The 13786-nt window shown below is 43.8% G+C and overlaps 1 protein-coding gene across 2 annotated transcripts in view; it reads right to left on the bottom strand.

Annotated features, from left to right (window-relative positions):
• Nucleotides 1-4010: 4010 nt before the first annotated feature.
• LOC143769575 (alpha-2-macroglobulin-like) overlaps nt 4011-13786 on the bottom strand; it is a 59527-nt gene continuing 49751 nt past the window's right edge. For both annotated transcript variants that reach the window (XM_077258259.1, XM_077258258.1), the window contains exons 11-20: nt 12809-12838; nt 8303-8465; nt 7990-8210; nt 7695-7910; nt 6935-7059; nt 6546-6636; nt 5569-5640; nt 5352-5457; nt 5075-5125; nt 4011-4229 (exon numbers count right to left, since the gene is read on the bottom strand). In XM_077258259.1, the coding sequence (XP_077114374.1) occupies nt 4225-4229; nt 5075-5125; nt 5352-5457; nt 5569-5640; nt 6546-6636; nt 6935-7059; nt 7695-7910; nt 7990-8210; nt 8303-8465; nt 12809-12838 (1080 nt within the window). In that variant the 3' untranslated portion in view covers nt 4011-4224. The remainder of the gene's footprint in view (nt 4230-5074; nt 5126-5351; nt 5458-5568; nt 5641-6545; nt 6637-6934; nt 7060-7694; nt 7911-7989; nt 8211-8302; nt 8466-12808; nt 12839-13786) is intronic.

Here is a 13786-nt window from a genome sequence, read left to right as displayed (position 1 = left end):
ATTTGGTTAAATGGAAGGGATACGGTCAGGAGGATAATTCTTGGGTGACTGCCTCCGATGTTCATACCTCTGATTTGGTTCGCGCCTTTCATAGGGCGCATCCAGATCGCCCTGGTGGTTCTCATGAGGGTTCGGTGCCCCCTCCTTAAGGGGGGGGGTACTGTTGTGAATTCTGTTTTTGGGCTCCCTCTGGTGGTTACTGGTGGTACTGGCTGACTTTTGTCTTGCACCTGTTCCCATCAGGAAACTGGGAGTTTCTGGCTTCTCAGTCATTCTAGTGCCAGCAATCAATGTTACCAGAGCACCTCTGTTGCTTGCTACCTGCTCCAAGTCTGCAACTCAGCTAAGTTGGATCTTTGGCATTTTTTGTGTTTGTTTGTCCAGCATGCATTTATATTTCTCTTGCTGCTGGAAGCTCTAGTGATCTGAAATTACTACTCCGGTGTCATGAGTTGATAACGGAGTTAAAGTAATTTCAGGATGGCTGTTTAGGGTTTTGAGGTGACCGCGAAGTCCTCTTTTGTATTTTCTGCTATCTAGGCAGAGGGCCTCTCTTTGCTGAATCTATATTCATACTGCGTACGTATTTTCCTCTTACCTAACCGTTATTATATGTGGGGGGCTACTATCACTTTTGGGGTTTCCCTGGAGGCAAGCCAGGTCTGTGTATTCCTCTACTAGGGGATAACTAGATCTCCGGCTGGTGCGAGGTGTCTAGGGATAATCGTAGGCACACCCCCTGGCTACTATTAGTTGCGTGTTAAGTTCAGCGTCGCGGTCATCTGAGATTCCATCATTCCTAGAGCTAGTCCGTTTTTGCCTGAGTCCCTGCCATTGGGAACCATGACAGTTTTCATTTCTACTTTTTGTATTTTCCCCTTACCTCACCGTTATTATTTGTTGGGGGCTTCCTATATCTTTGGGGTCATTTCTCTGAGGCAAGTGAGCTCTTACTTTCTCTATAGGGGTAGCAAGTTTCTCAGGCTGCGTCGAGACGTCCAGGAATTTAGGCACGTTCACCGGCTACCTTCAGTGTGTTTGGTTAGGATCAGGTTTGCGGTCAGTTCAGTTACCACCTCCCTAGAGCTCGTTCTATGTTCAGTAACTTAGCTAGTTCATTCTGTGATCCTCAGCCACTAAGGATCATAACACCCATCATCCGGCTAATGCGTTGAATGTAGAAAAAAAACTACTACATACATACATACAAAAACGGATGAAACGTGTGGCCATCAGGCGCAATCCGGCGCTAATACAACTCTATGAGAAAAAAACGGATCCGGCAAATGTGCCCGCAGGATGCGTTTTTTAGCCATAGACTTGTATCAGCGATGGATGGCCACACGTCGCGTCCGTCGTGCAACGGATCCGTCGTGTTTTGGCGGACCGTCGGCACGAAAAACGTTGAAGTGAACGTTTTTTGTCCACCGCGTCCGCCATTTTATACCATGCATGTGCGGCTGAAACTCCGCCTCCTCCTCCCCGGACTTTAGAATGGGCAGCGGATGCGTTGAAAAACTGCATCCGCTGCCCACGTCGTGCACAAATTTCACAACGTGCGTCGGTACGTCGGCCCGACGCATAGCGACGGACCCGTAACGACGCAAGTATGAAAGAGGCCTTAATGAGCGTTTAATTTAAAAAAAAATTGAAAAAAAAGCCGATGGCCGGAGGCCAATATTTGTAGCCTGCTATGAATATCAGCCCGCAGCTGTCTGCGTAGCCTTTACTGGCTATTAAAATAGGGGGACCCCCCCAAAAAAAATGATGTGGGGTCCCCCTATATTTTACAACCAGAAAGGCTATGCAGACAGCTGCGGGCTGATATTCATAGCCTAGAGAGGGGCCATGGACATTGGCCCCCCCAGCTACAAATACAAGTCCGCAGCCGCCCCAGAAATGGCTCATCTGTAAGATGCACCAATTCCGGCACTTAGCCCCTCCCTTCCCACTCCCGTGTAGCGGTGGGATATGGGGTAATAAGGGGTTAATGTCACCTTGCTATTGTAAGGTGACATTAAGCCAGGTTAATAACGGAGAAGCATCAATAAGACGCCTATCCATTATTAATCCAATACTAGTAAAGGGTTAATAAAACACACATTAGGAAAAAAGTATTTCAATATTCTTCATTTAACCATACTTACCATACTTCAGCGCCTGCAAAAAACGTAAAATAATAAACCGTATACTACCTGTACTCCGTAGTCCAATTAATAACCAGTGTCCCACGACGATCTCCCCCATAGAACAGTTACATCGGGTGATGTCACTGCTTTATAGGACCTTCAGTGACACACTGACAGGAGACAATGGCTCCTGCAGTGCATCACTGAGAGGTTACTAGAGTTCAAAGTCTCACTTTATGGCAATTGCTGCGTGGGGAAAATTTCTCACACAGCAATGCCAAAAGTGAGACTAGGGACTGTTTTTAACAGCGGCGGAGGAATACAGTGCGGAAGGATACCTTCCTCCCATCATTGTGTTCCTGGAGCCCCTTGAGAGCGGTCGCATCAGCTGATGCTGCCGTTCTCCACGGGAGATCGTCGTGGGACACTCGTGGATTTCTGCGGATCAGGGAGTATATTGGTTGTTTGTTATTTTAATCTTTTTTACAGATGACACTGGCTTCGGGGATCAAAATGTCAAGTGATGGTGAGTATGTAATCTCTGTTATATGTACTGTATGTCTGTATTGTATGTAATGTATGAATGTATTGTATGTATGTATGAATTTTTTAACATTCAACACATTAGCCGGATGATGGGACTACTACTGCCCCCTCATTGGCTAATGTGTCAATCACTGCCATTGTAGCAGGCATAGCCTGATTGGACTTGTAGTCCCATTGGACAATGCCTGCACACCCTCACAGACCCCTGGCAGGCCCGTACAGACCCCTGGCAGGCCGCACAGACCCCCAAGAGGCCCGTACAGACCCCCGGCAGGCCGCACAGACCCCCGAGAGGCCCATACAGACCCCCCACGGTCCCACACAGTCACGCAGTCTCCGCCCACGCACCGCCCACACTCTTCCCCCCTCCGGAACAGGATATCAAGGACAGAAAGGGCTTATTTTAATTCCGATATTTGTGTCCCATTGACTTGCATTGGTATCGGGTATCGCCCGATCCAATCTGATATCGATATTTCCAAATATCGGAAGGTATCGCTGAACACTACAGATAACCGATTGACATTCTCCAAAATTGGAGGAGGACCCCTCACTAGTAAGACTGGACAGACAGTTTAAAACTTAATGCAACCTTGCGTTTCTCACACCCTACTTCTAGAGACTAATATCTAATCACGAGGCTATGCAATCAGTTCAATTGGCAAGAGCAACACCTATATCAGATCTCCCATCAGGTGCTCAGGATAAGTAGACACCAAGGCCAGAATTCAGGCTGTTTAAGGGTATGTTTCCAGGTTCAGGAAACGCTGAGTAGAGCCGCAGCGTCAAACACGCAGCGTGCAGATGTTACAGCATAGTGGAGGGGATTTCATGAAATCTCGTCTCCACTATGAATTAAAAGACGCATGCGGCAGATCCGCAGAAACGTCTTTTCAGAACGCAGCATATCCTTACAATGCTTAAACAACGCATAAACAACGCAGGTGACCTGCCAGTGACCTCAGGTGCGGATTTTACCTGCGTAAAATCCTGATGCAATCCTGAACGTGGACACATACCTTAAGAAAAATGGAGGGGTGGTGGAAGCTGGTTTCCCCATGAGCTTTTGATGTTCTGCACTCATTTAGTAGAGAAGCAGAGTGAAAAATTCACCACAAGATCATGGGAACGCAGCCTGAAAAATTTTAGTTAGGTGTTGACTTAAATGAGGCAATTGAGCAGAACACGCAATTTGCTCATGTGCAGCCACAGCAATGACTGCACAATATTTCACCTAGCTGTTGTAGTTTTGTACAAGCTCGAGAGTCACAGGCCGGAGACTAGTGGTCATTTACCATGTAATACATAGACAACTCAAGGAAAACTAAACGTAGTATGGTTCTCGTTAGAAGTTTTGTTTTATTAACTCACAAAAGGCGATTAAACATGCAGATTTAGAAAATGAAACGTTTAATACAGTTTCACGACATACATTTTAGCATCTTCCGTTTTGATGATGTTTCCCACCCTCTCCTGCCCCCAGAAAAGTTGAGAGATTGTAGAAATTAAGCCAACACTGCGTCTTTCTTCCAAGCATTTTGTAGTCTTCTTAATCTAGAAAATAAAATAGTAATAGTTTAACCACCACATGCAGCAGAGGCATTAGACGGGGTTTATTGGATCCTCATGAAGAGACGATTCTGAAGCTGTTGCTCTTATTTTACACACCAGGACTTCTTAATATGATCCAAAATGAATGACCCATTTTTTTTTTTTACCGATTTTTTTTATCATTAGATTTTAGTGGCAGAAGTATTTTGCTTTAAACTCACGGCCAATAAGAGTTAAATTAAACCATCATGATGCTGAAGCCTGCAACCAAAGACTTCTGTTACTATGGAGGTCACCGTGACCCAGCACATTGCAAGTGAGGATTCTTCCATCATACCTCCCTTCAAGAAGCCATGCTTTTGTAAAGAAAAAGGGTTTCCTGGTACTAAAAAGCTGAATCCTTAAGATTAGAGATCCTTCTACTAGAATGTTCCAGAAATTTTGTCATACTTTGACTAAAAACTGAATTTTTTTCTCTACGTGAGGGATCAACCAAAACATGAGCCTATTAGAGTTTCTCAATGACTAAAATTTTAAACAACTGGATTATAAATCAATATTTAAACGTTTTTCCAAATAAGACATCCCTAGACCACAAGCCATTATATGCATGTGAAACTAGTCTATTTCAACCTCAAATGCAAGTACAAAACCAAGACTAACAGAATCCCCAAGGTTGTCCATCCAGGCCACTGGCCCCTCAGAATAATGCATCCGTATTCTTCTTAAACACAGCCATTCAGCATGGGTTCAAGGAGGAGAGGTCGATCACCAACGATCAGATCGTTGTCGGGGCATAGCAAATTGATTTATGAAGATTGACCCATTAGGTCAGAATTTCTCCTTACCTTTCTTAGGCTCCGTACAACTTAACTCATAAGATGCATATCCATTCTCCGCTGAAAGAAAAAAACAAATTATGAACTTGATGGTAGAGTTTACAACCACACAACCAAGTTTATGACCACAGCAGTTATAAACCTCAAGTGTTGGGCAACTACAGTAATGTCTATTGTAAATATTCTCAGTGAAACGTCAAGTGTTTACGGCCTGATATAATCGGCCAATTTACCTCTGCTACATCTGTATAAAGTCTTAAAATGTACTAAAAAAAAAAAAAGTTACCTTCTTCGTAATATCTATACACAGTGGCAGAGCGGCTCTTCACGTTCAGGACACGCTGGCCCATCAAGACGTTCAAGTTGAATTCAACAGGCCGATCCTTTTGAACCTAAGAGAAAAATGGGGATCGGTTAAGAACCACCAACGACTATTGATTAGCATTAAAAAATATATTCCTAGAATAGGCTTAGGACAAGAGAAGAACATTTGGCTCACTTACAGTATCCAAGTACATGATGACTACTCCTTTAGGGCTCAGTTCAAATTTAGAAATAGTTTTATCTTCCACCAACTGTAAGAAAGTGACAGTTTATATACAGTGAGTAGTCACAGGGATGATAAGCTTTGGTTAACCTCAGGCATATCCACTCATTACAATATACTGCACTAGGCTTCTGCTTTTCTGAGCAGTGAAGTGGGCAACTTGGACCCCCTATATTGTTGGGGGGACCACTTTTCAGCAGGAGAAGGGGAGAGGAGACTGCATGTGTAGTCTCAGTTGTAGTTAATGGGAGTTACTAAGTGCTCATGTCTTCTATAGGAACCATAAAAAAAAAAACTAGCCGTGCTTCCATGTGGTCATCTCAATTCCCATTGCATACAGATGAGCAGAGGACCCTTAACTTTAAGAAGGTGAATGCCTGTTGTTCATATACTCCTTTGTTAAATATTTTAAGAAAAGTTCTAGATGGAAACGTGCAAAAAAAATAAAAAAGTTGTTTTTTTGTTGGTGGGCTTTAAAGAAAAAAAAAAAAAAAAAAGTTTTGCATCCTTGCACTAATGACACTGCAAAGCTTACTGCCATAGAGCCAGAAAATTAAGGTATTCAGTCATTTTGGCGTAGTACAATATACTGTATTTTCTGGCGTATAAGATGACTTTAACCCCTGAAAATAGTCTCAAAAGTCGGGGGTCGTCTTATACGCCGGGTACGGCGTGTACAGGGCCTGAAGGAGAGTCTCCTCTCCTCCAGACCCTGGGAACCATCCGGACCGCATACACCGTATAAGACGACTGGGCGTATAAGATGACCCCGTCTTATACGGCGAATATATCCCAAACTCCATTATTTATATGGAAAAGTTGGGGGTCATCTTATACCCCCAGTCTTATAAACCAGAAAATACGGTATATGTTTTTAAAGACCATTACATTTTTTTTTTTAAACTACAATTAAGTGAAAAACAAAACACCAACCTTGTTAAGAGATGAGTAGTCAGCGCTGAAGCCAGATAACAGTCTTGCCTTGACAATTGCCATGTTGGATTCATTGTGCACTCCATTATAACTGAAAATCAAAAATTAAATTCTAAACCTCTTGATCTCAGGAGCTGTGTGATATTTGCCCCCATTACTTGCAATTTGCATGAGTGGGTTCACACAGGGTTAAATTCTGTATGACGGCAGATGTTACATAGATGATATATCTGTTATTGATTAAGTTACACTTTAAGCTTCCAGAAATATGTGGAATAATGCAAATATGGCACAATGCAACAAATCCATTAATGTTTGATAATTATGATTTAGGACCCAGCATATCCATATGAATTTTTAGCTCCAAAGCCATTAGTGTAGCACTGTACCTGAGCTTGAAGTTGAGATTATAGCTGTAAGCCTCTCCATTGACACAATTATCTGAAGAGGCCAATATGGACAGTGAGAAAGCAGAGTTTTCTTTGGGCACAGGGATGTTATAACCAACTCTAGTCTGCAAGAAAATAAATAAATAATTGGCAAGAAAGTCTAGGGGTTTTAAGTTTATACAAAGCAATTTTAGGGTTTCCCTTAATCATGTTTTCCAATAAAAGTGATGGTGTAAGAGGAGGTTGGGTTGGGATGTTGTGGCTGCTGCTCCATATTCCAAAGTGGAAAGACTACAAAGAGGATTCAAGTCCATGCATTATGCGGACTAGCTATTGATTTCTATGTTGACTGTGTAAACCTGTGGCAACACTTGAGGTGGCCTTGCAGCAAAACTCAACTACCCGTGTGCACTTCTGGTAAAGGGATATAGGAGAATATGGGTAGTGGGGGAAAGCCTAGCCAGGTCACATTTGGAGAGGAGGCATATCCTGGGTCTCTTATGCACTAAGGCAAGATCTGTAGCAGCCTCCTTGTACTGTACCTCCCAGTGCCACCTTAAAAAGCCCCAAAAGTCAACGTTTGGTGAGGTTTGCTGGGACAAACCACTAAAGGACATGATTTATGCAAAGTCAGGACTGTTGGCAAGGATGTAATTTGGGTGCTGGTGTCTTCAGGAGATTCATCATACCCAGTCTTGTACACCTTGTTGCACCCCTGCCTCAGATACTAAACAGTTTCACCAAAGCTAAGACCAGTCACCTGTATCATGCTCCAGCCATTCCCACTGACATCAATGACATAGTCTCCATTAGATTCTGGCAGGGCCTCTCTGCGGACCACTAGTCCGTTGTCTTTATTCAGATCAAATGTGGACACGTCACCGTTGTCCTTTCGGACTACTACAGTTTGCTGAGAATTGGGGGTGTATAGTAGCTTAGTAAAGGCAGCCAGAGCCTCAGTGGCCACAACCGTGTCCTACAAAACAGAACAAAGTGGTTAATATTAAGTCAGTGCGATTCTGAGAACTTGGAGGAGTCATAACTCTCATAGTTACCCAGGTAGAGTCAAATCCACCGCGTGAGTTTTGCTGGCGAGCAAGCCCCATGGAGACCTTGGCCATCTTTGTAAGGCTTTCATGAGTAACAACGGGGTCCGCTGCCATGCTTAGCAAAATGTACGAGGTAATCTCTATGTCTACCGAGTGATTCGGAGGCAAGAAGGACGGAACAGCTTTTCTCGCGCGAGCATCTTTACGTTCCCAGTAAATTGTGTCGGCTGCATTTACAAATAAGGCAAAGATTACAAAAGTTGAAGTACAGGATGGATAAGTGTAACAAGACATTTCTACAATGCTTGAGCAGTGCTACCTCCAACTTTGGCCTTGCTCATCAGACTCTGAAGCAAGGGTTGGCTATATTCTGGAAGTTTGGCCAGTGTGAAGGCGTAGAGCATGATGGCTTGATTGTAGATTTTCTGCTCGCTCTTGGATGCGTTTTTCAGACATTCCAAAGCACCAGTCAGCAAAGTATTCTAGAGATTAAGTGGTGGAAGCACCAGTTAGCATTTTTTTTTATACCACCTCAGATTTCAGCGATTTTTAGGTAAAATATTTATAAATATTATATATATATATTTTTAAAAAGTTTTGATCTGTAACTATTTGGATCAGAAACAGGCAAGTCTCATCAATACATCTTTATCAGACTTGCCCGTTTCTCATCCAACTAGTTACACATCAAAATTATCAATTTTTTCAAAACAGAACATCTGATTGACACCTGAGGTTCAAGTTTAATTAGTTTTATGCCATTACAGTCAGTTCACTTCAATTAATATCAGATTAATTGACATGTGAAAATTTAGTTTTACTGGAAAATCTGGGAACCAAAGTCAAAAGAGCATTCCCATCATATCAGCCACGGCCCACGAACAATCAATTTTGACAACTGAGCGAAACACGAAAGTGTCGGCATCAGTGGCTCCTATGACCGTGTATAGGTCTAGCTCCTGCTTTGTCAGGGGACACCTAGGTTGAATTTTGTTCCTCAGTGTAGAAGGTCCCTTAAAGGGAAGATGCCACCAGTATTCTTGTAGTTTGTTTTTTGAAATTAATTGTGAAATTAAGCTTCAAATAGTAATTAAAATGTATTAATGCAATGTTTTCAAACATTTCTATATGAAAAATATTATATATTTTCTTACAAATATATATATTTACCACTAGGGGGAGCATTTTCCGTTTTAGACCTCAAGCAGCTATAGTAAGACTTACCAGCTTTACTCTTAGCTGGAAAATTGGGGCAGTAACTGCTGACATCACCATTTCCCTCCCCTTTTGGGTGGTCTAGTATCCCTGGGGCAGAATGAAGAGTAGCATCACAGGGCAGAGCTATTTTGTGTGTGACTGCCTGTGATCTGCTATCACCAGCAGTTACTGCATCAGATACACAGCTACAGAGTTTACAGAAGAGCAGAAGAGAGTGGGCTCAGCAGCATGGTGGATCTGAGGAAGAGTGAAGACATGTGGTGTGTATGGAGCAGCATTATCTGAGAGGAGCTGTCTGTGACTCATCCATCAGTAAGATAAGAAGGAGATCCAGGTCTGCAGTGAATGGCCAGGCATTGGGGAGAGATACATTGGTATGGCTGAGAGAGACTGATGGGAGAGAGAGACATGTAGAATGATGAGTTAGACACTTGGAGCGTGATGGGGAGAGAGATACACATGGAACAGCAGGGGTGAGACATGGAGCGTGATGGGGAGAGAGATACACATGGAATAATAGGGGTGAGACACATGGAGCGTGATGGGGAGAGAGATACACATGGAACAGTAGGGGTGAGACACATGGAGCGTGATGGGGAGAGAGATACACATGGAACAGCAGGGGTGAGACACATGGAGCGTGATGAGGAGAGAGAGACATGTAGTATGATGAGAGACACATGGAGCGTGATGGTGAGAGAGATACACATGAAATAGCAGGGGTGAGACACGGAGCGTGATGGGGAGAGAGATACACATGGAACAGCAGGGGTGAGACACATGGAGCGTGATGAGGAGAGAGACATGTAGTATGATGAGAGACACATGGAGCGTGATGGGGAGAGAGATACACATGAAATAGCAGGGGTGAGACACATGGAGCATGATGGGGAGAGAGACATGTAGTATGAGTGAGACACATGGAGCGTGATGGGGAGAGAGACATGTAGTATGAGTGAGACACATGGAGCGTGATGGGGATAGAGATACATATGGAACAGCAGGGGTGAGACACATGGAGCATGATGGGGAGAGAGACATGTAGTATGAGCGAGACACATGGAGCGTGATGGGGAGAGAGACATGTAGTATGAGTGAGACACATGGAGCGTGATGGGGATAGAGATACATATGGAACAGCAGGGGTGAGACACATGGAGCATGATGGGGAGAGAGACATGTAGTATGAGTGAGACACATGGAGCGTGATGGGGAGAGAGACATGTAGTATGAGCGAGACACATGGAGCGTGATGGGGAGAGAGACATGTAGTATGAGCGAGACACATGGAGCGTGATGGGGAGAGAGACATGTAGTATGAGTGAGACACATGGAGCGTGATGGGGATAGAGATACATATGGAACAGCAGGGGTGAGACACAAGGAGCATGATGGGGAGAGAGATACATATGGAACAGCAGGGGTGAGACACTTGGATGATTTTGATGCGTTTCCGCAGCGTTTTTGGATGCGCGGAATTGCATAAAATCTGCAGTGTAGTGCACAACCAATGTTAGTCAATGGGAAATTGAGAATTGTTGCGCACATGCTGCGGAAAAATACATGCGGATTTGCAGGGTTTTATTTTCTGCAGCACGTCAATTCATTGTGCAGATCTGCAGCGTTTCTGCACCCATTGACTACCATTGAGTTAGGCAAATCCGCAGCAAAACTGCAGGTGTAAAAATCTGCGGTTTTGCTGTGGAGTTGCGTGCGATAAATGCTGCAGATCGGGAGGAGGGAGAGTGTGGGCGGAGACTGTGTGAGCTGTGAATATGTGCGGGTGTCCGTGTCTCTGCGTGTATGTGTGTGTGCGGGAACAGGGAGTATACTGCTGTTTTTTGGTTTTTTTTCCAGGAGATTGAGGGCGTTGCATGGATTAGCTGACTAATAAAGATGAGAAAGTGTGTAGTGTTTTATTTCATTAAAATACTTTATTCTGGCTGTGTGTTTATTTAACCCCTTAACAACTATAGGATTACTAATGGATAGGTGTCTTATTGATGCCTCTCCATTACTAAGCCGGCTTGATGTCACCTTACAATACAAAGGTGACATTAACCCCACAAATATTACCCACATGACACCTCTACAGGGTAGTGGGAAGAGAGAGGCTAAGTGCCAGAATTGGCGCATCTTAGAGATGCGCCATTTCAGGGATGGCTTTGAACTGGTGTTTGTAGCCGGGGAAGGGGGGGGCAATATCCATGGCCCCTTCTTAGGCTATTAACATCAGCCTGCAGCTGTCTGCATAGCCTTTTCTGGTTATTAATTATAGGGGGACCCCACGTTGTTTTTTGGGGGTTCCCCCTATTTTAATAGCCAGTAAAGGCTAAATATACAGCTGCGGGCTGATATTCATAGCCTGGGAAGATCCATGGGTATTAACCCTTTCCTAGGCTATAAACATCATATAGTTCTCACATAATACCACCATATAGATCACACATAATGGCACCATATAGTTCTCATATAATACCATCATATAGATCACACATACTGCCATAGTGTTCTCATGTAATACCGCCATATACTTCTGACATAATACTGCCATATAGATCACACATAATACCGTTATATAGATCACACACAATACCATGTAGATCACACATAAAACCACCATATAATTGTCACATAATAATGCCACATAGATCACACATAATCCCACAATATAGTTATCATATAATAGTCATATATTTTTTATATTATTCCACCATACTGATCAAACATAATACCACCATAAAGATCACATATAATACCGTCATATAGATCACACATAATGCCATAATACAGATCACACATAATACCTGTCCGCATCAAGTGTAGTCTATATGACAGTACTATGTAAAAAAATATATATGGCGGCATCATGTGTTATCTATATGGCAGTATTATGTAATAAATATATATGGCGGTATAATGTGAGGTCTATATGGCAGTGTTATGTAATAAATATATATAGCGGTATAATGTGTGGTCCTTATGGGAGTATTATGTGATAAATAGATATGGCAGCATTATGCGTGATCCATATGGCAGTGTGCTGGTCTATGGGGGGGGTCACAGAGAGAGATATATGGTGGGGGGAGAAGAGTTTTTCAGGAGAGCAGTGTTCTGGTCTATGGGGGGAGTGTGCGCACACCGACGCTCACACGCTGACACACACAACTGTATACTTAGCCTTTACTGGCTATTTAAATGGGGGACCCCAAACAAAAAAAAATTACGTGAGGTCCCCCTATAATAACCAGCAAAGGTTATGCAAACAGCTCCAGGATATTAATAGCCTAGGAAGGGGCCATGGATATTGCCCCCCCCAGGCTAAAAACCATCAGGTCTCAGCCGCCCCAGAAATGGCGCATCTATTAGATGCGTCTTTTCTGGCACTTTGCCCGGCTCTTCCCACTTGCCCTGTAGCGGTGGCAAGTTGGTTTCATATTTGTGGGGTTGATGTCACCTTTCTATTGTCAGGTGACATCAAACCCACAGCTTAGTAATGGAGAGGCGTATATAAGACACCTATCCATTACTAATCCTATAGTTGTATTGTAAATAAAGACACAGCCAGAATAAAGTCCTTTCTTAATCTTAATTAAACTATACTTACTGAACGCTTAATCCTCGAATCCCTCGTCTCCTGCAACAAAAATAATAATAATAATAATATTTATTTATATAGCGCTAACATATTCCGCAGCGCTTTACAGTTTAACAGTCGTAAGTAACAACATTAACAATACAATAATTAAAGCCAAATAAGATGACCCTGCTCGTGAGAGCTTACAATCTACAATGAGGTGGGGCAGATACAAAGTACAGGTGTGTATTTACAATGATGTATTTACAATGATGGTCCAGCCATCTTCAGGGGGTGGGAGATAGATGTGGATAGTGAATGGGCTACACACGCACACAAATTTAAAATGAGTTTGATTAGTGAACGTGGTAGGCCGCTCTGAACAAATGTGTTTTGAGCAAGCGCCTAAAACTATGCAAATTGTGGCTGGTCCTAATATCTTGGGGTAGAGCATTCCAGAGGATTGGCGCAGCATGGGAGAAGTCTTGGAGTCGGGAGTGGGAGGTACGAATTAGTGCAGAGGTTAGTCGAAAGTCATTTGCAGAGCGCAGCGGTCGGTTAGGCCGATAGACAGAAATGAGGGAAGAGATGTAAGGGGGTGCCGCACTGTGGAGAGCTTTGTGGGCGAGAACAAGTGCTTTGAATTGGGCCCTGTAATGAATGGGCAGCCAGTGTAATGACTGGCGAAGAGCGGACAAGTCCAAGAAACGATTAGCCAGATGGACGACCCTGGCTGCTGCATTAACCCCTTTCTGACATTAGACGTACTATCCCGTCGAGTTGGGGTGGGCCCGTATGACCACCGATGGGATAGTACGTCATACGCGATCGGCCGCGCTCACGGGGGGAGCGCGGCCAATCGCGGCCGGGTGTCAGCTGCATATCACAGGTGACATCCGGCACTATGTGCCAGGAGCGGTCACGGACCGCCCCCGGCACATTAACCCCCGGCACACCGCGATCAAACATGATCGCGGTGTGCCGGCGGTATAGGGAAGAATCGCGCAG

This window comes from Ranitomeya variabilis, chromosome 4 (genome assembly GCF_051348905.1).
Source record: "Ranitomeya variabilis isolate aRanVar5 chromosome 4, aRanVar5.hap1, whole genome shotgun sequence".
Taxonomy (NCBI): Eukaryota; Metazoa; Chordata; class Amphibia; order Anura; family Dendrobatidae; genus Ranitomeya; species Ranitomeya variabilis.
This window is presented reverse-complemented; position numbering and strand designations above follow the sequence as displayed.